General features: G+C 42.1%; 1 protein-coding gene across 3 annotated transcripts in view; it reads right to left on the bottom strand.

Moving 5' to 3' along the window:
* The window catches only part of adcy7 (adenylate cyclase 7), a 106,011-nt gene that overhangs the window by 47,311 nt on the left and 35,186 nt on the right, over positions 1-23,514 (bottom strand). For 2 of the 3 annotated variants that reach the window (XM_008115627.3, XM_008115628.3), the window contains exons 2-3: positions 12,283-12,815; positions 7,991-8,197 (exon numbers count right to left, since the gene is read on the bottom strand). In XM_008115627.3, the coding sequence (XP_008113834.1) occupies positions 7,991-8,197; positions 12,283-12,453 (378 nt within the window). In that variant the 5' untranslated portion in view covers positions 12,454-12,815. Of the gene's footprint in view, positions 1-7,990; positions 8,198-12,282; positions 13,842-13,911; positions 17,510-23,514 lie in introns of those variants that run through there. The other variant, XM_062961744.1, reaches the window with a different exon arrangement.

Here is a 23,514-nt window from a genome sequence, read left to right as displayed (position 1 = left end):
TCACCAAGTCATTTCCTCCCAGGACATTGCAGGTTACAGCGAGCACATCCCAGTGTTCCTTTCTCTCTCCATTTGCATAACCCCGCCCACTGCCTCTCCCTTAACCCTTTCCTACCCTTTTCTATGGCACACAGAGAAATTTATTGGCAACTGAACATACTGGAAAGGTTTAGGGAGAATTCACCATGATTTATAGAAGTTGTAGGGACTGGGATGTATAGTTCACATGCAATCTAAAAGCACTCTGAACTCCACCAACGATGGACCTGGAACTAACTTGGCACACAGACCCAACCTGGCCAAATTTGTATACTGGCGGGGTTTGGGGGTGATTGACCTTCACATCCAGGAATTATAGTTCAACAAGGTCCTTTTCAAATAACCCAGACATTGCCGGGTACCCAAGCTAGTAAGAAATATATCTAGCTTATATAAATGGTTGGTCTCAGAATCTTGATGGAAGACCTACTGATAACTAGAAAAGTGCACCATAGAGTTGTGCTGAAGGACCTAGAGATCCCTAAACATAAGATCTCAAACTGATTGTCTCAACTCTTGACAAAGCACAACAAAAACAAATGGGGAGAAAAGCAGCAACTATAGAAGGTTGTTGTTTATTCGTTCAGTTGCTTCCAACTCTTCGTGATCTCATGAACCAGCCCAGAAGATGGTTACTCCTGAATTACTCTGAGACCAGGGACAACCCAAAGATAAATGAAGGTCTCCTGCCAATTTTAGGTAAATTACTTTTTTGGCCAAAATTACACAAAACCTCCTAGTTTTAGCCAGACAAAGACATCACTTCTGTTGTGACTCAGCTGGAACCTCAGAGTAACTCTGATGGGGATTATGGAATTCAGGCTCAAGATGACTCTGATGGGAATTATGGAATTCAGGTTCAGTGTCCCTACTGTAGAAGATGAGGAACAGGGAGTCTTTCCCACAGCAGGGAATGGTGTTGATGATACTGAAACTAGCCAGGTGCAAATTGACTCAGAAAAGGAGGACAGTTCTCAGTCTGATAGCATGCAGACGGACGCTAACGAGCTGGCTGGCCTTGACAAAACGGAATCTTTAGATCGAGCTGACCATTTCGAATTCAGGGTTCGCAGGAGTGTTAGAATAGCAAACAAGAAGGTCAGAGGCCAAAGAAATGCTTTCATGCTAGGCAAAGGGTATTAAAACAGTGTGTTGGGAGACAAACCTTTGTCAAAGCAACTTCTCGTTCAAACCAAGAAGCAAGCTCTCGTTTTCCTGGATTATCTTGCAGCCTTTGTGTGTTCATGTTCATGGGACTTTGTCATGCTATAATGGGACCTTGTTTATTCCTTATGATTTCTTGGATTATTCTTTGAAGCCATGCTTTGCAACAATCTTTTGGAACTTTACTTTTGCTTTTTAAGAACTGTTTATTTTCTATTTCCTAATAAACTACAAAAGACTTCAACCTGTGTGCAGCCTGGTGTATAAAGCAAGGTGAAACTAGCCCGAGGTGCGACAACTTCCAGGTTTTAATGTACTAGTTACTTATAGCAAGATTGTTGTTTTATTCCCAACGGCATGTCAGACCATTGGAGAAAAAGCTGGAAAGATGTGGTGGCCGTTGACCATCAATTCTCAGTCTTTAATCTTCTGGACAATTTGGACTACCATACCCAGAAGCCCCCAGGAACAAGGCCAGAAGGGAAATATCCTGGGAGTTGGTATCCAAAACATCTAGAGAATCAAAGATTGAAAATCTCAGTCTTATATCCAACTGTCTTTATCCAACAAGATTCCACCTGATCTTCAAAGTTAAACAAGATCAACGCTGACTAGTATTTGAATGGGAGACTGCCAATAAATATCAGACAGGCTATGTTTCAGAGGAAGGAAATTGCAAAACCTTGTCTAAGAACTATCCCTTGCCTAAGAAAACTCTATGACATTCATTGGGTCACCATAACTCAACAGGCGACTTGAAGGCACATACATACATATCCAACAAGGTTCATGCAATGGCATTGGGATTTTGTAGCCCTTTCCAGCTCTGAAAATTTGTTCCAGAGACTTTTTCAACTTTTCAGGACATATTTTGAGGATACATGGGAAGCTGCTGGAGAATAGCCCCTTGCCTACTAGTGATACTGTTTCCATGGTACATCAGTCATGCTGGATATTGCCCACAGGAATGTGGTGTTCGTGGTGCCTGGAAATGCTTTTACCAAACTAAATCTGCTACTTTTTATGATGTTTCTGTGTACCGTAGGTAGGTAGGACTGGAAGTCCCAAAGGAACTGTTCTATTTAGTCTTTAATTGCTAGTCTCTTAACTCATAGTTTTAATTCATTTCCTATGAACAGCTCTGTCACCTACCTAGATGGTTTTGTTTAAAGATCAACACCTACTCATAGATAAGTCTGGATTCATATATACATAATGTGAGTCACCAGGTGAAGTAGGAAATCCAACCCACTGCCCTTCCTTATGACACATCAGAGCCTCCCCAGTGGACCTTTGGGTAGCAAAACCCATGAGCTGAAATAAGGACCCAACATTGTGCAACTACATCCAAGACTTTGTTCTATGAGAAAGAGTAATAGCTAACCATTATGGAAGGGGAAGATTGCCTGAATCCCTTGGCCGAAGCAGCCAGAGGGTTAAAGATTCCACACTACTATTGTGTTTTCGATAATAGTTATGATACTCAACTTCTCACTATTTCCTCAACTCTTTCATAAACAGGTCACACTGGCCAGCATGCATTTTGGTGCCTCAAATGTTAGGCCTGTTTCTGGGTCTATTTAACCTGATGATGTTTGGCCAGTTTTCCCCTATCAGCTCTAGTTTTTGAGAGACTGAACATATGCCATTTATAAGTCACCATCTGCCCACCCATAGAAAACCACGATAAGCTGGTAAACAGCTGCTGCAATAAATCACTCTGACCATGAGGTCATGAGTTCGAGGCCTGCCCGTGGCGGGGTGAGCACCCATCAATTAAAAATTAAAAAAAAGCCCCTGCTCGTTGCTGACCTAGCAACCCGAAAGATAGTTGCATCTATCAAGTAAGAAATAAGGTACCACTTATAAAAGTGGGGAGGCAAGTTTAACTAATTTATGACGTTGGAGTGAGGAAGTGCCGTCAGAGTGGATGATGAAGCAGCTGCTCCCCCCTGTGGCCAGAATAGAACATCCCCTCAGAAGAAGGTTAAATTGCCTCTGCGTCTGTCTGTTTGTTGTCTCTGTCTCGGTTCGATGTGTTTATGGGCATTGAATGTTTGCCCTATATGTACATAATGTGATCCGCCCTGAGTCCCCTTCGGAGTGAGAAGGGCGGAATATAAATACTGTAAATAATAAATAAATAAGTTGTGATGTCCCAGAGACCCTCGGGTCATGACCCTGTATTCGTTGCGGACCAGAGCAACGAGGATATAGGGTTTATGGCAACTCAGCAAGAGTCCGTTTCCTTCCAGATGCTCCCTGTTGACAATTCAAGCCCAAAGCTCATTAAAAAAGCCCTTGGAGCCGAGCCTGTTCCCAGCGGTTCCCCTCCCTTTGATAGGAGGCTGTTTTGGGAATCAAGTCGCTCAGAGAAGGCTAGCTTACGGAGAAGCGTGAGATTAGCTGCCAGAGAAACTGCTGATTAACCCGTTTCCCTTGAGAGTTTCCAGGGAGGCTCACATCTGGCGAAGATATTGTCTCTAGCCAGTTTTTCGCCTGGGAAAAGTGTTGGACTCCTGTTTTGAAGGGAGATTTGAAGTCCTTTAAAAGTTCTGCACGCTGGCTAGCCAGCGCGGTGTGGTGTCAACGCGTCAGTTGGAGGATTAACGTCGCCTCTAGTTCCTTGTGGCGCTTTACTCTCGAGTAGACTGGGCGTAGTGCCTCGCCTTCTAGTCAAGTCTGGACCACATTTGGATCCACTACTTTCAGCCTTGCCTTGCCTTGTTTCCTTGCCTTGCCCTGAACTCCTTTGCCTTGGACTAGCTTCTTGAGACTCTTGCAAAAGACCTGGATTATTCCCCACTCAAACTGCTTGGAAGTTTGAGTGCGTTTCGGTTTACTGGATTATCATCTTTGAACTCTAATACTGGACATTGGACTTTATAATACTGGACTATATTTGACCTTTCCCAGAAGGTCTATTGTTGGACTATCTATTCTGCTTATTTTTGTTTTATTTCTTCAATTCTTTAATAAAGATATTAGATTGTTTATTGGCTATGGTGTCTGGTTTCCAGTGCTCTCGCAACCTAGAGTATCACATAAGTATATCTAGGAAACTTGAGCTGATGCGGTCTATGTAATGCAATTTTCTGAATCAGTGCACCAAATAACTCCAGGAACAGGCCTAAAAACCAAACCATCAAGATATTTTGGAGGGTTGAACTGATTGGATTAGTATTATAGGAGTCCCTCCCTTTTATGGGGGTTAAGGGCACAGGGTTCCCATGAAAATGGAAAAACCATGTATATAAATAAACATTACAGAGCTTTTTTTTTTCTTTGCTTTTTTTTTGAAAAAAACAGATTACATTTCCCTAAGCACTTGTAGGTCCTCTACTTTGATTCGATGGTCAACCTCTGGTGGATTTAAGTAATTTGATTTCTATATTATCTCTCAAAATGTCTAGGTCCTCCAGGACAGGTCTACGGATTTGATTAATATGCTATTTAGAAATGTCTATCCCCTCCCACAGTCCATAGTCACCTTAGAGGTCCTACAAATGTCTAGTGAGGAGACTTCTCCAGGATCTCTACGTCAGTGGTTCTCAACCTGTGGTCCCCAGATGTTTTTGGCCTACAACTCCCAGAAATCCCAGCCAGTTTACCAGCTGTTAGGATTTCTGGGAGTTGAAGGCAAAAAAAAAAAAACATCTGGGGACCCTAGGTTGAGAACTCTACTGTTCTAGAATGATTCTATGGACAGCTTCTGGCAGAAGTTGGCCATAAAATTGCCTTGGAGGATTTAGAGATTCCCAGAGTTGTTCTCTCATGTATTTTAAAAATGTGCAGTTTTTCCTCTTTTGCAAGGATCTTGCATCTCAACTCCTGTAAAGGTAGAGGTGCTACTGTATAGTAACATATATCTGTCCTTGTAAATTGTAATGCAAGATGTTCTGATCGTTATAATCTCATGCGTTTATGTTCAAACATACTGCAAGAGGAGCTGCCTTTTAGGCTTACTTCATCATGTTTTAATATCGTGTTTATACTGTGTTATTTTATGTGCTGCCTATTTTGTTTATTATGTTGCTGTTTTTATGAATCCTATGCTATATTTTAACTGTGTTGTTCGGGCTTGTCTCCATGTGAGCCGCCCTGAGTCCCTTCGGGGAGATGGAGGCAGGATATAAAAATATTATTATTATTATTATTATTATTATTATTATTATTATTATTATTATTATTATTATGACACAGCAAACAAGATAGACATGCTGGATTTCGTTTCACAAAATCACAAGTCAAACACTTCCCAAGTGTCTAGGACTGTGTGATGTATTTTTGGATGATGCATGCAGATCCCAGTAGGGTGGCCTTTTGCAGTTGGCAGATTGTAATAATGTCTATTGTTTCCAAATGCTGGCTGAGATCTTTTGGCACGGCACCCAGTGTGCCCATCACCACCGGGACCACCTGCACTGGTTTCTGCCAGAGTCTTTGAAGTTCAGTCTTGAGGTCCTGATAGCGGCTGAGTTTTTCCTGTTATTTTTCGTCAATGCGACTGTCACCTGGGATGGCAACATCAATGATCCAAACCTTTTTCTTTTCCACAATTATTATGATGATGTCTGGTGTGTTGTGTTCCAGAACTTTTTCAGTCTGGATTCGGAAGTCCCACAGTATCTTTGCGTGCTCATTCTCCAATACTTTTGCAGGTTTGTGATCCCGCGAGTTCTTTACTTGCTGGAAGGTGGTACTTGAGGCATAAGTTCCAATGAATCATTTGGGCCACATAGTTGTGTCTCTGTTTGTAGTCTGTCTGTGCGATTTTCTTACAGCTGCTGAGGAGATGATCAATGGTTTCGTCGGTTTCCTTGCAGAGTCTGCATTTTGGGTCATTAGCTGATTTTTCGATCTTGGCCTTAATTGCCTTTGTCCTGATATCTTGCTCCTGGGCTGCAAGGATCAGGCTTTCTGTCTCCTTCTTCAGGGTCCCATTCGTGAGCCAGAGCCAGGTCTTCTTCTTATCAGCTTGTACTTCAGTTTTGTCAAGGAACTTTCCATGTAATGTTTTGTTGTGCCAGCTGTCAGCTCTAGTTTGTAGTGTGGTTTTCTTGTACTTTTTTTGTGTGCTGTGCTTTGAGGAGTTTCTAATTTTTGACTTCAATCAAAGCAGGTTCCTTATTATTATTATTATTATTATTATTATTATTATTATTATTATTATTCCCATTTTATACCTTTCGTGATGATACCTGTCTCTAAGCCAAAGACACCAAACCATCAAGTTCAGCCACATGCAAACCAATACACACAGGGGCCTTGCTCATATTCTTCCCATCCATTCTACGTAGGCCTTCTCTCTCTCTAGCTTGAACATCATTCCTCTAAGGCACACCCACAGCTGCAACTCTCTATGCTGCCCCTAATTGCTCACAATCAAAGAACTATTAGTTTTGCAAATTGATGTCCTAATTAAACGATTCCCCACCCTGCAGGTGATTAGCCAGGCCCATTTGCATAATGAGCAGCATCTAGGGAGAGCCAGGCAGCCTTAAATTGGAAGCCATTTCAATTCTTTTAAACACGGATTTGAAAATGAGTTTGAATAAACACAGCAGAGATAGAAAAACTATGGAAAGTCATCAGGATGTCCATCTTAAATCTGAGAATTTGAAGTTGAAATCCAAATTCCCAGTCATCCATTGAACTCAGATTTTTGCATAACTTTCTGTTCGTCTCCATCTCAGAACCCACCAAACATGGATTGGATATAGAGATGGAGACAAGCAGAATCCATATCATGTAAGAATCACAGGCAGAATCCATCTCATGTAGGATGAAGGATCAAATAAGATTGGGGTGAACATACGAGGGTTGAATGAAAAGTAATGCCTCCACCTTCGTAACTCCTCAACAGATGGCAGTCCTGGTATGCGGCAAGTACTGGCTTGTTCAGTAGACTCTCCTCTACAGTTCCATTTGGCAGGAAGCCTTAGCATTGAACGGTTGTGTTGTTAAAGTGCAAAGTATGGAACCCTGCGCAGATGGTCAGTCAATGCGACTTAAGCAACATGCAGTCATTGAATTCTTGACAGCAGAAGGTGTCACCCTAAAGGAGATTCATCAGAGAATCCATCTGTTCCCAATAATAAAAGGAGATCTGTGGGGACATCTTTATGCTTCTAATGAAGATGTTAAGAGAACTGGGCCCAGGCTGTGGCGCAGGCTGGAGAGCAAGCCAGCTGAAACCAGCTGCAATGAATCACTCTGACCAGGAGGTCATGAGTTCGAGGCCCGCTCGGAGCCTATGTTTGTCTTGTCTTTGTTCTATGTTAAAAGGCATTGAATGTTTGCCTATATGTGTAATGTGATCCGCCCTGAGTCCTCTTCGGGGTGAGAAGGGCGGAATATAAATGCTGTAAATAAATAAATAAATAAATAAATAAACTGTGAGATGCCGGTTGCGGAAACAGAGTGTCGACTTCTTCCGTGACGGCTTCAGAAAACTTGTTCATTGTTGGCAGAAATGTATCCAAGTGTCTGGTGATGATGTGTAATTGTAAATACTGGTAGTTAAAGAGCACATTCCAAGGATTATTTCTGTGTTTGATTTATTAAAATATTCCCATCCAAATCCAAGTAACGAAGGTGGAGGCATTACTTTTCATTCAACCCTCGTAGATACCACATTCTCCAGCTTGGTTTTGGACTAATGGTCAAAGATGGTAGGATAGATAGTCCCAAATACCTTGAAGACACCAAGTTGGAGAATATTGCCATATTCAATGGATTCTTGAATGGAAGGACTGAAATACAGATGAATACAAGGGGCAAATACCTGTTCCCATGCCGAAAGTTGAGTCGTTTGTCTCTTGTCAAAAATAGACACATATCCAATGGCCAGCAAGCAGATCCAAATCACAATAGCAAAGAGCTCCAGTTGGCACCAAAAGAAGTATTCGATGTAAACCAGCACATACATGATGATAAAGATCATGAGAGCAACGCTCACTGTTATGACAAATGCAAGGTGATCGCGAGGCTCCTGTGAAAGAGAAAGCAAAAGTGATGAAGAGTCATGAAATTGACCATAAGTGATATGCAATTTTGGACCTTCTTGAACATAATAACCTGGTCCATTTACTGATGGTTCTAGGTAAAGGTACACCAAGGTCATGTGGCCGGCACTGTTACCTTCCTGCCAGAGCGGGTACCTATTGATCTACTCACATTTGCATGTTTTTGAACTGCTAGATTGGCAAAAACTGGGGCTAACAGTGGGCACTCACTCCGCTCCCTGGATTCGAATCTGTGACCTTTTGGTCTGCAACTTCAGCAGCTCAATGCTTTTACACCACCAGTCTATTGAACGTAATAAATGATGTTGTTGTTGTTGAATAATCTAGTAAATATTAGGAACATGGAAAAGTGGCTGGACTCTCTTTTCTCTTGTGTATTGGAGCATGCATTTACTAATCCAAAATTATACATTTAGACTTAAATAATTGTAAGAACCTACTCTAAGAACTGAACGCACCTCAGAATTCTTCCATTCAAAACCAAGCTCATGTTTCGTTCAACATCATCATCTATTATTATTATTATTATTATTATTATTATTATTATTATTATTATTATTATTATTATTATTATTATGACACAGCAAACAAGATAGACATGCTGGATTTCGTATCACTAAATCACAAGTCGAACACTTCCCAAGTGTCTAGGACTGTGTGATGTATTTTCAGATGATGCGTGCAGATCCCAGTAGGGTGGCCTTTTGCAGTTGGCAGATCGTGATTTTGTCGATGTCTATTGTTTCCAAATGCCAGCTGAGATCTTTTGGCACAGCACCCAATGCGCCGATCACCACCGGGACCACCTGCACTGGTTTCTGCCAGAGTCTTTGCAGTTCAATCTTGAGGTCCTGATAGCGGCTGAGTTTTTCCTGTTGTTTTTCGTCAATGCGACTGTCACCTGGGATGGCAACATCAATGATCCAAATCTTTTTCTTTTCCACAATTATTATTATTATTATTACTATTATTATTTCAATACCATCAACTTAAGGAGTTGCGATTGTTAAGCAACTATGAGTCAAAAAATCTTTACTGACCCATCACAAAGATCTACCAGTAGGTCCTGAACTCCTGATCTACATTATTTTCATCTAACCGAAAACTGTTCTCCAGGATCTCAGGCAAAAGTCCCTTCCTATCACAACAGAAAGTCAGAAATTAAATTTTGGGGTGGTTGACCTTAGACAAGTCTCTGAGTTGGAGGAAGGCAAAGGCAAACTCCATCTGAACGAAACCATGCCAAGAAAACCCTGTGATAGGTTCACCTTGAAGTTGCCAAAACTCATAAACAACCTGAAGGCACACATGGACAATAATGACCACATACTACATGATCTTCTTTGTCTGAAGATGCCGAAAAACAAACACTGGGAGCTTTTGCGTGAATAGCATATGTCATGTCACTAAAAGAACAACTCTGAAAGTCATCACATCATATAAAGCCAGTTTCATAGTTCCACCATTTGGCACTGATTAATCGTTTCCACCAAGAGAATCATATTTTGATAACAATTATATTCAACTGTTGTTGTGTGTTTTTCGGGCTGTATGGCCATGTTCCAGAAGTATTCCCTTCTGACGTTTTGCCCACATCTATGGCAGGCATCCTCAGAGATTGTGAGGTATATATAGCCTGAAAAACACACAGCCACCTGTGATTCCGGCTATGAAAGCCTTCGACAACACAATTATATTCAATCCTGTAATTAGAATCCCTTTAAAATATATAAGGGCCTCCGTTGGTGCAGTGTGTTAAAGCGCTGAGCTGCTGAACTTGCGGACCAAAAGGTCCCAGGTTTGAATCCGGGGAGCAGAATTATCACCCGCTGTTAGCCCCAGCTTCTGCCAACCTAGCAGTTCGAAAACACGCAAATGTGAGTAGATCAATAGGTACCGCTCCGGCGGGAAGGTAAGGCATTGGAAACATCACTTGGTAATCCATTTATTCATTCACAGCAGTGCAGAGTCCAAGGATGCAGCTACACTGTAGAATGAATGTACAATGACACCTCTTTTACTGCCATGGATCAGTGCTATGGACAAGGGAGTTATAGTTTTATAAGCCCTTAAGCCTTCTCTAGGAGTCCCCGGTGGCACAGTGTGTTAAAGTGCTGAGTTGCTGAACTTGCTGACCAAAAGGTCAGTGGTTCAAATCCAGGGAGTGGAGTGAGTGCCTGCTGTTAGCCCCAGCTTCTGCCAACCTAGCAGTTCGAAAACATGCAAATGTGAGTAGATCAATAGGTACCGCTTTGGCAGGAAGGTAATGGCGCTCCAGGCAGTCATGCCGCCACATGACCCTGGAGGTGTCTAAGGATAACGCCGGCTCTTCATCTTAGAAATGGAGTTGAGCACCAACCCCTAGAGTCCGATACGACTAGAATTAATGCCAGGCGAAAACCTTTACCTTTTACCTAACCGTTTCCACAAAGAGTATCATATCTTGATAACAATACAATTTAATATTCAATATGTAACGCTTGAGTAAAGCTTCCTCTCCCTTTCATGATGTGGAAGAATCCAATTTTCCACTTTGATATCCTTTTTGTCTATGGGGTGCATCTCTATTGTAGAATTAATACAGTTTGGCCCCACTTGAACTACTATCACTCCTTGTTATGGCATCATAGGAGTTGTAGTTTGGGCGATGCACCAAAAGTCTTTGGCAGAGAAGGCTTAAGGTAAGGTTTTCCCCTGATATTAAGTCTAGTCGTGTCCGACTCTGGGGGTTGGTGCTCATCTCCATTTCTAAGCCGAAGAGCCGGCGTTGTCCATAGACACCTCCAGGGTCATGTGGCGGCATGACTGCATGGAGTGCCGTTACCTTCCCACCGGAGCGGTACCTATTGATCTACTCACATTTGCATGTTTTCAAACTTCTAGGTTGGCAGAAGTTGGGGCTAACAGCGGGCGCTCACTCCACTCCCTGGATTTGAACCACCGAACTTTTGGTCAGCAAGTTCAACAACTCAGCGCTTTAACCCGCTGCATCACTGAGGGCTGCTAGAGAAGGCTTAAGGACTTGTAAAACTACAACTCCCTTGATTCCATAGCACTGATCCATGGCAGTAAAAGAGGTGTCATTGTACATTCATTCTACGTCGTAGCTGCATCCTTGGACTCTGCACTGCCGTGAATAAATGCATGGATTGCCAAGTGATGTTTCCAATGTCTTACTCATTTTTAATTTCAGTGCCAGTACTTCTGGATTTCAACTTAAATCTATATACAGTAGAGTCTCACTTATCCAAGCCTCGCTTATCCAAGCTTCTGGATTATCCAAGCCATTTTTGCAGTCAATGTTTTCAATATATCATGATATTTTGGTGCTAAATTCGTAAATACAGTAATTACTACATAGCATTAATGCGTATTGAACTACTTTTTCTGTCAAATTTGTTGTATAACATGATGTTTTGGTGCTTAATTTGTAAAATCATAACCCTATTTTGATGTTTAATAGGCTTTTCCTTAATCCCTCCTTATTATCCAAAATATTTGCTTATCCAAGCTTCTGCCGGCCCGTTTAGCTTGGATAAGCGAGACTCTACTGTATATAAAAGGGTAATGAAATTTCGGCCTAGGACAAAACAACAAAACTACACCTCCCAGAAACACTAAACTTGGCAGCACAACCCTTCATCCATGCCTCTACGTTCATACAACAAAAAGCTCGAGCTACTCCAGAAAACGGCCAGGCTTTGAGACTGCAAGGCTATTCACTGCTATTCCACCTGGCCAACAAAGGATTCCCATAAGCCACAGCAACACGTGGCCGGGAAAAGCTAGTATATGGTTCCCGTCCCCTTGATCTGGTCATGTAAGTGTGATTTATTGTTATAGTTGTATTATTTTACCTTGTTTAATAATGTGTGTTATGTCGTTATGTAATGTTATGTTGCTTTTATGACTGTAAACCGCCCTGAGTCCCATCCGGGAGATAGGGCGGTATATAAATAAAGTTTTATTATTATTATTATTATTATTATTATTATTATTATTATTATTATTATTATTATATAGATATATAAGCAGTGCAGTGTATACTCACATTGTAGCTGAGGACTACAACGAGGAGGGTCATGCAGTAGGCAATGGCGATGAAGAGCAGGAAGACTAGGAGAGGGTGCTGCTGACTCGAGTAGCGGTACTTCTCGTACAAAGGGTCGGTCAGCTTGCAGCCTTCGCTATCGTTGAAGAAGTATTTGCCCTTAGCTGGCATTTTAAATCCTGTCTTGCTCTTTGTCGGGATGAGCAGATCCGTGCCGTTCCAAGAAGCAAAGGCTGGCACCGCCGGTCAATCGGCTGCCGGTTCTGCCTGGTTTGGCCACATCGGTGGAGCCCGGTTCTGGCTCAGCATCTCTCTCGCCTTATAAGCATGAAGTCCTTCGGGATCTGGCTGTACAGCGCCCTCCGCCCTCCTGCTCCTCCTCCTCCTCCTCCTCTCCAAAGCCATGTGCTACTCATCAACAGCTCCGCACATGTTTTTTTTCCAAGACTTGATTGCTATTTGTGCCGTTGACGGGAGGGATGTTTTGCCTGATTCATTCAGGAGCTGTCAGCAATTTGCTCTGTGGGACTCAACTGTAGAGGGAAAGAGCAGAAAATAAAAAATGGGGTGACTTCCCTATAGCAGGTGTGCCTTTGTTCAAGAAGAAGTGTACGTTCCGCAGACCCAAGGTAAATATCACACCAGCCTCTTCTCCCAGGAGAAGGACCCACAACACTCCCTTGCACATTATGTTCTTCGTATAACAAAATATGGTTTGACACTGCGGTGACCAAATGATTGTTAACAAACCGTTATTCATCTGCAGTGTTGTCACTTGTATACTATAGTGGCGCATATATAGTCACCGTTGCCCAGGTGCCCAAGCAGCAGCTGCCTCTTTGCTTTCCTTCCTGCCTTCCTTCCTGCCTTCCTTCCTGCCTTCCTGCCTTCCTTCCTTCCTTCCTTCCCTCCTTCCTTCCTTCCTTCCTTCCTTCCTTCCTTCCTTCCTTCCTTCCTTCCTTCCTTCCTTCCTTCCTTCCTTCCTTCCCTCCTTCCCTTCTTTCTTTCTTTCTTTCTTTCTTTCTTGCTTGCTTGCTTGCTTGCTTGCTTGCTTGCTTGCTTGCTTGCTTGCTTGCTTGCCTGCCTGCCTGCCTGCCTGCCTGCCTGCCTGCCTGCCTTCTTTCTTTCTTTCTTTCTTTCTTTCTTTCTTTCTTTCTTTCTTTCTTTCTTTCTTTCTTTCTTCCCTCCTCTCATGTCTTTCCCCTTTCCTTTCTCTTTCTTCCTTCCCTCCTTTTTCTTTCTTCCCCACTCCCTTCCTTTATTTGCTTTCTTTCTTTTTTTCCTTCCTTCCTTCCCCTCATATACACATTACCTTTCTTGCCTAGTGACATCTCAAAGGGCCACTTCACCTAGCAACAGCCAATCCAGTGTCATCACAAAGGGCCACTTCACCTAGCAACAACCAGCCTGGTGAGATCACAGAGTGTCACCTAGCAATAGACAATCCAGTGTCATCGCAAAGGGCCACTTCACCTAGCAACAGCCAGTCCAGTATCATCACATAGGTTTACTTTACCTAGCAACAGCCAGTCTGGTGTCATCACAGAGGGTCACTTAACCTAGCAACAGCCATAGGGTCACTTCACATTGCAACAGCCAGTCCGGTGACATCACAGAGGGCCACTTCACCTAGCAACAGCCAGTCCAGTGTTGTCACACAGGGTCACTTCACCTAGCAAAAGCCAGTCCAGTGTCATCACATAGGTCCACTATAACTAGCAACAGCCAGTCCGGTATCATCACATAGGTTTACTTTACCTAGCAACAGCCAGTCTGGTGTCATCACAGAGGGTCACTTTACCTAGCAACAGCCATAGGGTCACTTCACCTAGCAACAGCCAGTCCAGTGTCATCACATAGGGTCACTTCACCTAGCAACAGCTAGTCCGGTGTCATCACATAGGTCCACTATAACTAGCAATAGCCGGTCCGGTGATATCACAGAGGGCCACTTCAACTAGCAACAGCCAGTTCAGTGTCATCACACAGGGTCACTTCACCTAGCAACAGCCAGTCCGGTGTCATCACATAGGTCCACTTTACCTAGCAACAGCCAGTCCAGTGTCGTCACAGAGGGCCACTTCATCTAGCAACAGCCAGTCCAGTAACATCAGAGTAACTTTACCTAGCAACAGCCAGTCTGGTGACATCACAGAAGGCCACTTCACCTAGCAACAGCCTTTGTGGTACAAACAGACATGCATATTTTGATTTGTATATATGTATGTAGATTAACCCCTACAGGTAGAGGAAATATTAGGGCAGCTTTGTGTTTAATGAGGTGCCTATTCATTTACAGCAACCAGGAATTCCATAACAGCCAGTCCGGTGACAACAAAGGGCCACTTCACCTAGCAACAGCCACAACTGTTCCAAAGAAGTGCCAGCCGGCGGGGCAATAAATCCACTCTTGGTTGTTAACTTTAAAAGAACTCTCCAAGGTGCTGAACCTGTATGGGCCATAAGAGTTTAGGACTTCTGGAAAATCCTACATTATTATAAGCCCTTATTATACACCTGGAACTCAACCACATTGTGTTCAATGGGCCTTAGTCTAAAATAAGTGTGTACAGGATTGTAGACAAAACAGTGTTGACTTCAATGAGACGTACCCCTAGTTAGGCGTCTATAGGAATGCAGTCTAAACTGCAATCATAATATTAAAACCTGCTCTGGATATCAATGAAATATAATATATCTATACAGAGTTACATACATACATTATATGCGTGAATATGCAGATCTCTGCAAAAATGCATGCATCACTCAAAGGCATAAAAATAGGAAAGGAGATACATCCTACGCCAACACAGCTATGCCAGGCATGAAGCGTGATGCTTGAAAGCCTTGAAAATGTAAAAAAGAAAATCAGACTGGAAAATGCAAGTATCCAACGTAGCATTACTTCCATGGTGACAACACCATTAAGCTAGAAGGAATTAACAATAGCTGAATGAGCCGCAGTTTTCTGATAATGGCTTTTAAATATATTCTACCAGGAGAAGCTTTTTTTTAAAAAAAGGCAGTTGGTGGACAAAAAAGAGCGAAAGACAATTGCACGTAGATTTTTGTATTGGGGGTATTTCAAAAGTTTCATGTTAGAATCATGGCTCCCTTGCTTCCCAATCTCTATATCCACTGAATTGTTTAGATGTCCCAATGAGAAAAAAGAATCTCAAGAAAATCTCTAGGTACAAAACAAATGTAGGCAAGTTATCTTTAGTACCCCTGTAAAAATAAAAACACTACGAATAAAACAATCCCTAGGTCCTCCAATATCTCTTTGTGGTCAATGTCCATCAGGTGTTGACCCCTATATTGCATTGGACGATGTAGAAATTAATTAAAATTGCAAGAAAAGAGATTCCAGCTAAACATTAAGAAGAGCTTCTTGAGTGCAAGAGAAATTGAGAGGCTGGTGAACTTTGGACGTCTTTAAACAGAGGTTGGATGAACGTTCAAGAGTGCTGGAGTCATGTATGGCAATGGTTGGACTGTCAATGGCTGAAGTGAGGGGGATAAATCAATCGTCCGTCACCCTGACTGTTTTGATGAGTCAGTTCTCTCTGTCTGCTCACCCGAAGGACCACTTGATGCAGCAGCAAAAGTGGCACCAACAAAACGACAGCTCAGTCATTGTTTTACTGCTGATCCCAGCAGGTCTAATTGCTTTATTTACAAGTTATATACAATTACTCAAAGCCATAACTCTCTGGACACATGGCGCTTCTTCTCCGCTTGCTAAGGTTGTTATCAGTACAAGCAGGCACCTCCTGCATTCCTCAGATCATGATGAAAGTTCTGGTCAGACAGTTCAAACGGAAGCCCTGACCTATTGGTCCTGCGGGCAATCAATCAAGCTGGCTTGTGATTAACTCTTCCAATTCTGAGATTCTATTATTCTTAATAAAGATACAACACACCTACTTTGACCCTACATTTAGTCCTTTTAGACCCAATTTTTGAGGATTCGTTTTGAGACAGGCATAAATCTGTAAGCATGAAAGCAGGAACTTTTCACAGGGTAAAACTCTTCCAGGAACATAGGCAAACGCAGGAAACTTGAATCACAAACTTGAGAGCTAAAACAGGAACCTGAACCTTTTGGCAACATTGTCTGCTCTGAGAGACACCAAGTAAACATCACTGAAATTAAGCCCAAGCCCGACCAAGAAGCCATGAGATCATGCCTCACATACCTGGATTTCAAGGATTTCTTATAGAGTCTTTCTGACCACGTAATTAATCTATCACTCACTCCCTCCATGCAGAGGCCTAATCTGATCTTGTGAGAAAACTCCCCATCAGCTGAAGGCCAATTCCAAAGAGAAATTGACTTTTCCCCTGTTGTTGAGGAACAAACATTGGAATCCAAACACACCTTCTGTCTCATCTTTAACTGCCTGAACTTCTCTCTGATCTAAGGCTTACAATTCACCCTGACCACACAAGACTCCTCAGTAGTAAACCCATCATCCCCCCTCATCCTCTGAGAAATCCCCGGCCTCTTGCTGAGCCCCAACAAGTATTGCATCTGCAAGTAAGAAATCTGGGTTCCACTTTTCAACCAATTCCATTTTCTGACAATGATTATTTACTTTATTAATACCTTGTTTTGTTGCACCTTGTTTTGTTAATTTTTTGTTATAACCACAGGGTTTACCCCACTCCATATCTTCTACGATTTTGTCGCACCTTACCAACTATCTCATGTTTACAAAACTCGCTCAGCACACTTTTGCCCAGTTCATTTTTATGATTTTACTGTCGTATTTTAATATGCTTTTTTACTAATGTTTTTGCTATCTTTATGTTAATGTTTATTCTCATTCATGCGCATTTTTTGTTAATTGATGTATTTTATGTTTCTTATTGTATTTGCCTGGGCTGTCACCCCACGTAAGCTGCCCCGAGTCCCTTCGGAGAGATGGAGACGGAGCATAAGAATTATTATTATTGTTATTATTATTACCTCACCTTTCTCCCCATAGAGACACTAGATGACTAAAAATCAGAATTGGTCAGAATTTAAAACAAATCCAGTCCCTAACCCATCACAGAATCATAAAGTTAGAAGAAACACCCCAGGACCATCCAGTCCAACCCCATCCTGCCATGCAGGAAAAGCATAATCAAAGCATTCTAACAGATGACCATCCAGCTTTTGGTTTAAAACCTCCAGAGGAGACATCTCTAGACTTCCTGGCAGCGTCTACTGTCAGGAAGTCCTTTCCAATGTTTAGGTGGAATCTCTTTTCCTACAATTTGTATCCATGGTTTCATTGTGTCCAGAAAAAAAAAACAAGCCTTTTACCTCCTCGATGTGACATAGTTTCAAATACGTAAACATGGCTATCAACTCCCTCAGCCTTCTTTTATCCTGTACTTTTTATAAAAATTATGGGAAGGCATAACAAAGAACCAAAGAGTTGATAACATCACTGGATTGTATTGATCCCTGAGCTTGACACAAGGCCAGGTGTTAAGTCAATACCTGTTCAAATGAATTCAAGGATAAAACTATGCACAGGTGCACAAATATAGAGAGTTCTATGCTGTGGGTGGTACCAGCATGAAATTCAATGGAAGGGGGAGTGCTAAACTTACAAGAAACCTGGAAACATGAACCTCTGCCCATTGCGAGTGCTCCTAATAGGAAGAGGTATAACTATTATTATGACTTTCTGGAACTATAGAAGCCCACACACCAGCTATTTATAGCAAAGTAAGACAAGAGCAGACTGTACAGGGAGTCGCCCAGACTTGGTGAAATGTTTTGACATTTGATTAAAGCTAAGCCTTACTGACCTTCAATGGTTCTTTTTTTAAAAGCCTTGATCTTGTTACAATGCCTTGTTTGAGTTGCCCTAAAGGCTCCTTGTCAACACCCAAATGGAAAAGATGAAAGGAAAGGATGTCCTGCATCTGTCTTGGGAGAGGGATTCTCCACCCTCTTCCCATCCCTACTCATGTCTCATTCATGTACCTGAATTGGGAAAGTTACTTTTTAAAAGCACCCAGGCTGGAGAACCTAGAGATGCCTAGTGATGTATTCTCTCTAGAGATCTCTCGGTTCTCCAGCCTGACTGGAGGGAGCTGACCACAGAGTCACACAGAAGGCCCTAGAGCAGTGGTTCTCAACCGGCGAGTCCCATGATGTTTTGGCCTTCAACTCCCAGAAATCCTATGGCCTTCAACTCCCAGAAATCCTAAACTGGCTAGGATTTCTTGGAGTTGTAGGCAAAAATACCTGGGGACCCACAGTGTCATACCCCAGCCACCTTTGGCTTCTGAACCTGATCCAGAAATGAACTTTGACCAGGATGAAACTTATTCTGACTTTTTACCTAGCCCACAGAGCTCTTTTCAGTTACAGCTGCCGGCTGTAAATAGCTCGGGTGATTCTTTAATTGGGAGAGAAATTGAAAATATTACTCCCATGGCGGAACCAGATGTTCTTAGTTCCCCAGAGAATGTGTCCTTCAACAGAAGGGAGTTTCTGCATCGCCAGAGATCTGAAAAACAAGGACTCCACAGAAGTAACCGCTTGGCATCTCGAGGGGATAATGGATAGAAGGTTTTCCCTTGAGAACCTTTAGGGAGTTTGGCTTCCCTGGTTTGTGATCAATTTGGGTTCCATAAAAGTGTTTTATACCGTGGACACTTTGTGGTATCAATGTTGCTATTTCCTGAGAAAGGTTCACCGACTCTAGCTCCTGCTTCTTCCAAGCCAAGTTTCCAGATCTTGGCCTTAATTGCATTTGTTCTGCATTTGTTCTGAAAATCCCATTCTAGATGGATACACTCCATCAGAGAAGCAATGGGTTGTGTAGGTTCTGTATATACCATGGGTCCTAGAACAAATCAATCCAAGATTATTGAACTGAGGCTGTCACACATTGGACATATCATGAAAAGCCATAACTTACGAAGGACGACAGCTATACTTGGCAAAGTGGAGGGCAGTAAAAAAAGAAGAAGAAAATCCCATTCCAGATGGATATATACTAAGCAGGGCTATTGGTGGCAGGGGACACGGAGGTCTCTCATCCACAGGCTGCATCCAGTTATTTTATCTCACAAATGATTTACATCAGAAGGAGCAGCCACGCTTCAGTATATTGCTCATCATTGTTTTGAAAAAGTCTCTTTTCCTTATTGCATACACCCCACCAAGTGCCTTGTACATTTGTCAAACAAAATACAATACTCCACGAGTTTTAATTTGATTTCCAGCCCACATTTATCACACCAGATATTTACCCCCTGTCTACGGAACATGACTCATGCTGAATGTGACCCTCCATGGCCCTCTTTCATAATCTTTTCCATGCGCCCCTTCAATCACCTGCTTACCACATGCAGAACCAATATCTCTGTGGCCAGGAATGAACTTTTTATTTAATTTCAAACACCAGGAGTCTTGCCAGGACCTCAGGTTGGGGAGAAGAGATCTGTAGCCTTTTCCAAACAATATTGGTCGTGTTGTCAAAGGCTTTCATGGCTGGGATCACAGCGTTCTTGTGTGTTTTCCAGGCTGTATGGCCATGTTCCAGAAGTATTCTCTCCTGATGTTTCACCTACATCTATGGCAGGCATCTTCAGAGGTTGTGAGGTACCTGCCATAGATGTGGGTGAAACGTCAGGAGGGAATACTTCTGGAACATGGCCATACAGCCCGGAAAACACACAAGAAGCCGAACCCCAATATTGGTCCTATGTTTGCAGATCCTGTTCTATGAAACCAGCACTTCAGGACTTGAGGCCTTCAAAAAAACCTTCAGTCCAAGTTCTTTTCACTTAAAACATAAGCTGTTATTCTATTGCTGGTACAAATGTCGCCGAAATATTGTTGTTAAGGGTTAGTCGCCAAAATCTCCTCCTCTCCTGATTGTACTCCAATTTCCCATTTTTAGCCTTGAATATCCCAGATCAGTGGTTCTCAACCTATGGGTCCCCAGATGTTTTGGCCTTCTACTCCCAAAAATCCTAACAGCTGGTCAACTGGTTGGGATTTCTGGGAGTTGTAGGCCAAAACACCTGCGGACCCACAGGTTGAGAACCATTGTCCTAGACAGAGATGTTCCCTCTTAGCTATGGAAACCAACTGGATGGTCATGAGCAAGTCATACTCTCATAGCTTCAAAGAATGACAATGATAGCTTCCCTCTGAAAGAAACTTGACAAGAAAACCCCATAATAAGGTAGCCCTAGATCACAAATGTCTTGAAGGCACACAACAATAAATAGAAGAAGGAAAGAGGCAGGGAGTGAGCTAAAAGATATGGGTCGACTTCAGGATTGGTGGACCTCTTTTGCCCTTGTCAAGTGTGTGACAAGGGAATAAAGCAGCTTTGGGTCCAGAAGACCCTCAAACATCTCTTCCCAGCTCTATGATAACACCAAAAAAAAAAAGAGGAGGAGAAGGTATCAATGGCATGCACTACTATAACTCCACTTTTCATGTGTGTTGTGTCTTTTTCGGTCATTGTGGAAGTTGGTACTGTATTCCACCACTTGTGATGACCAGAACTTCATGACTTAGAAGTTTGTTGAAATAACTTTCTTTTTTAAAAATACTTTTTATTAAAGATTTTCTAAATAATTGCGAACATTATTTATAGAAAAGTTTGAAAAATATAGAAAAAGAGAAAGAAAAGAAAAGGAAAAAAAGTGTTTGAGCTTCCGTTCATCTCTTATTCCTGTCTGTTGTTCTTCAAATCTATTTATTTTCAGTTCTCTCCCTTTTGTTTATAAAATGTCTGATTTTATTTTTTCTCTTAAGGATTATATGTCGTCTTCATATATTCTTCAAATGCTGACCAATCGGTCTTTTTTACTCCCTTCCCAGTGTTCTTCTTCATTAAAAATGTTAATTAATCCATATCCTTTATTTCCCATACTTTATTTAACCGGTCCTCTCTCTCAGGACTATTTTCCTGTTTCCACATCTTTGCATAAACCATTCTTGCTGCTGTTGATAGGAAGGTTATTATCTTTTCTTTATTGATGTCATTAAAAATATCTTTATCCAAAATACCCAAAAGATAAATCTCCGGTTTAATTGGGTAGTTCATGCTTAGTATTTTTGGGCTTTCATTGTGTACCATATTCCAGAATTCTTTTGCTTTTGCACACGTCCACCAACAGTGATAAAATGTTCCCTCTTTGGTTTTACATTTCCAGCATTTATCATGAAACTGTTTATACATTATACTTAACTTTTTGGGGGTCAGATACCACCTTGAATGACTATTCCTTGAGACATAAGAAAAGTATGGGACACTAGAAAAATGTTTGTCTATATCCCAGAGACAGATATAGACCAAGGATATCATACGCCAAGATCCTGGAAGATCTCAACACAAGATATTATCAGTCTGTGCAAGGCTATGAAGCATAGACAGATGTCTTTCTGGTTCTACCTTCACAACCACACTGTCACAAAAAAGGCAACTTAGGGGTCTAACAAAACCATTAGTGGGGAGACCCAGCAGAGATCTGGTGCAGAACATTTACATTACACAAAGATATAGCTATGTTAGTTTGCAGTGTGCAAAAGGATCTTGTAGCACATCTGAGACTAACTACAGAAAGAATTTATAGCATAAGTTTTGATAGTTTTGATATATTTGAAGTCTAAGGAAACTTATGCTACAATTTCTTTCTCTCAGGGCCCTTCCACGCCACCACATAACCCAGAATATCAAGGCACAAAATCCCACAATATCTGCTTTGAACTGGGTTATCTGAGTCCACACTGCCATATATTCCAGTTCAAAGCAGAAAATGTGAGATTTTATTCAGCTGTATGGAAGGGGCCTCAGTTGGTCTGAAAGGTTAAACTCTTGTGCTGGCAGGACTGCTGCCTGAAAGGTCGGTGGTTCGAATCCGGGGAGCAGGGTGAGCTCCCATCTGTCAGCTCCAGCTTCCCATGCAGGGACATGAGAGAAGCCTCCCACAGGATGGTAAAATATCCGAGCGTCCCCAGGCAACATCCTTGCAGACGGCCAATTCTCTCACACTAGAAGTGACTTGCAGTTTCTCAAGCCACGCCTGACACTAAAAAATAAGTCTGAAAGGTAATAAATAATCCCTTACACTGAACAATTTATAATACCTCCCAGTATCCAAAATGCCCACCTAAGGATTAGAGGGCCGGGCTGTGGCGCAGCTGGCTAGTAACCAGCTGCAATAAATCACTACTGACCGAGAGGTCATGAGTTCGAAGCCCGGGTCGGGTTAAGCCCCCGACCATTAAATAGCCCAGCTTGCTGTTGACCTATGCTGCCCCGAAAGACAGTTGCATCTGTCAATTAGGGAAATTTAGGTACACTTTATGCGGGAGGCTAATTTAACTAATTTACAGCATCATAAAACTGCCAGCAAAACACGAGGAAAGGAATGAGGAAGTACAGCCACTAGTGGACAGTGAAGCAACAGCTCCCCCTGTGGCCGGAATCGTGAAGGTGGGGGAAACAAAGTTAAATGCCTCTGTGTCTGTCTATATATCTTGTTTGTCTGTTGGCATTGAATGTTTGCCATGTATGTGGTCATTGTAATCCGCACTGAGTCCCCTTCGGGGTGAGAAAGAAGGGCGGAATATAAATACTGTAAATAAATAAATAATAAATAAATAAGGATTACAGGACGGAGGACTTTATACAAGGCTATCCATGTTTATAGTATAATTTTTTATGAACAATTATACTTCCGTTAAAACTGATAGGTTGGGTAAAACAATGCTTTTGCATTAATATATGGCGTGTATTGTATTTCTAGTTGTTGTCTTTCAAATCAAGTGACTTTCTGATCTAAAATATTTAAAGAGAGAAAGAAAGAAAAGCAGCTGAAAGAAAGACCTAACTTCCGCGCAACATTTCGCATTTTCTAGTATCTGCTTGCTAGCAGGTAATGTTGACAGCCCATAATTAGCCTTGCTATTGTATCCGTATGCCAACTGGGATACAAATTGAGAGGTATATTTCAGATGAGAAAGGGGGAGAAAGGTGATTTGACAGAAGAGGGAGCTTCACAGCACAAAAAACAAACAGCACTCATTTGTTCTCAGAGGAGGCTCATGATGGTACATGTTTCCTACTTCTCAAGAAGCTAGCATCCCAATGACCTGACAGGGAATGAAGTCAGAACTCGAAAGTTTGTAGAACAGGACTTGTGAAGGAGCTAAAACATAATTCCATTGCATTTACTACAAGGGTGGCAGGGTTTTGA

Source organism: Anolis carolinensis, unplaced genomic scaffold (assembly GCF_035594765.1).
Source record: "Anolis carolinensis isolate JA03-04 unplaced genomic scaffold, rAnoCar3.1.pri scaffold_9, whole genome shotgun sequence".
In the NCBI taxonomy this organism is placed as follows: domain Eukaryota; kingdom Metazoa; phylum Chordata; class Lepidosauria; order Squamata; family Dactyloidae; genus Anolis; species Anolis carolinensis.
The sequence above is the reverse complement of the archived record's forward strand: the minus strand, read 5'-3'. Positions and strand labels throughout refer to the sequence as shown.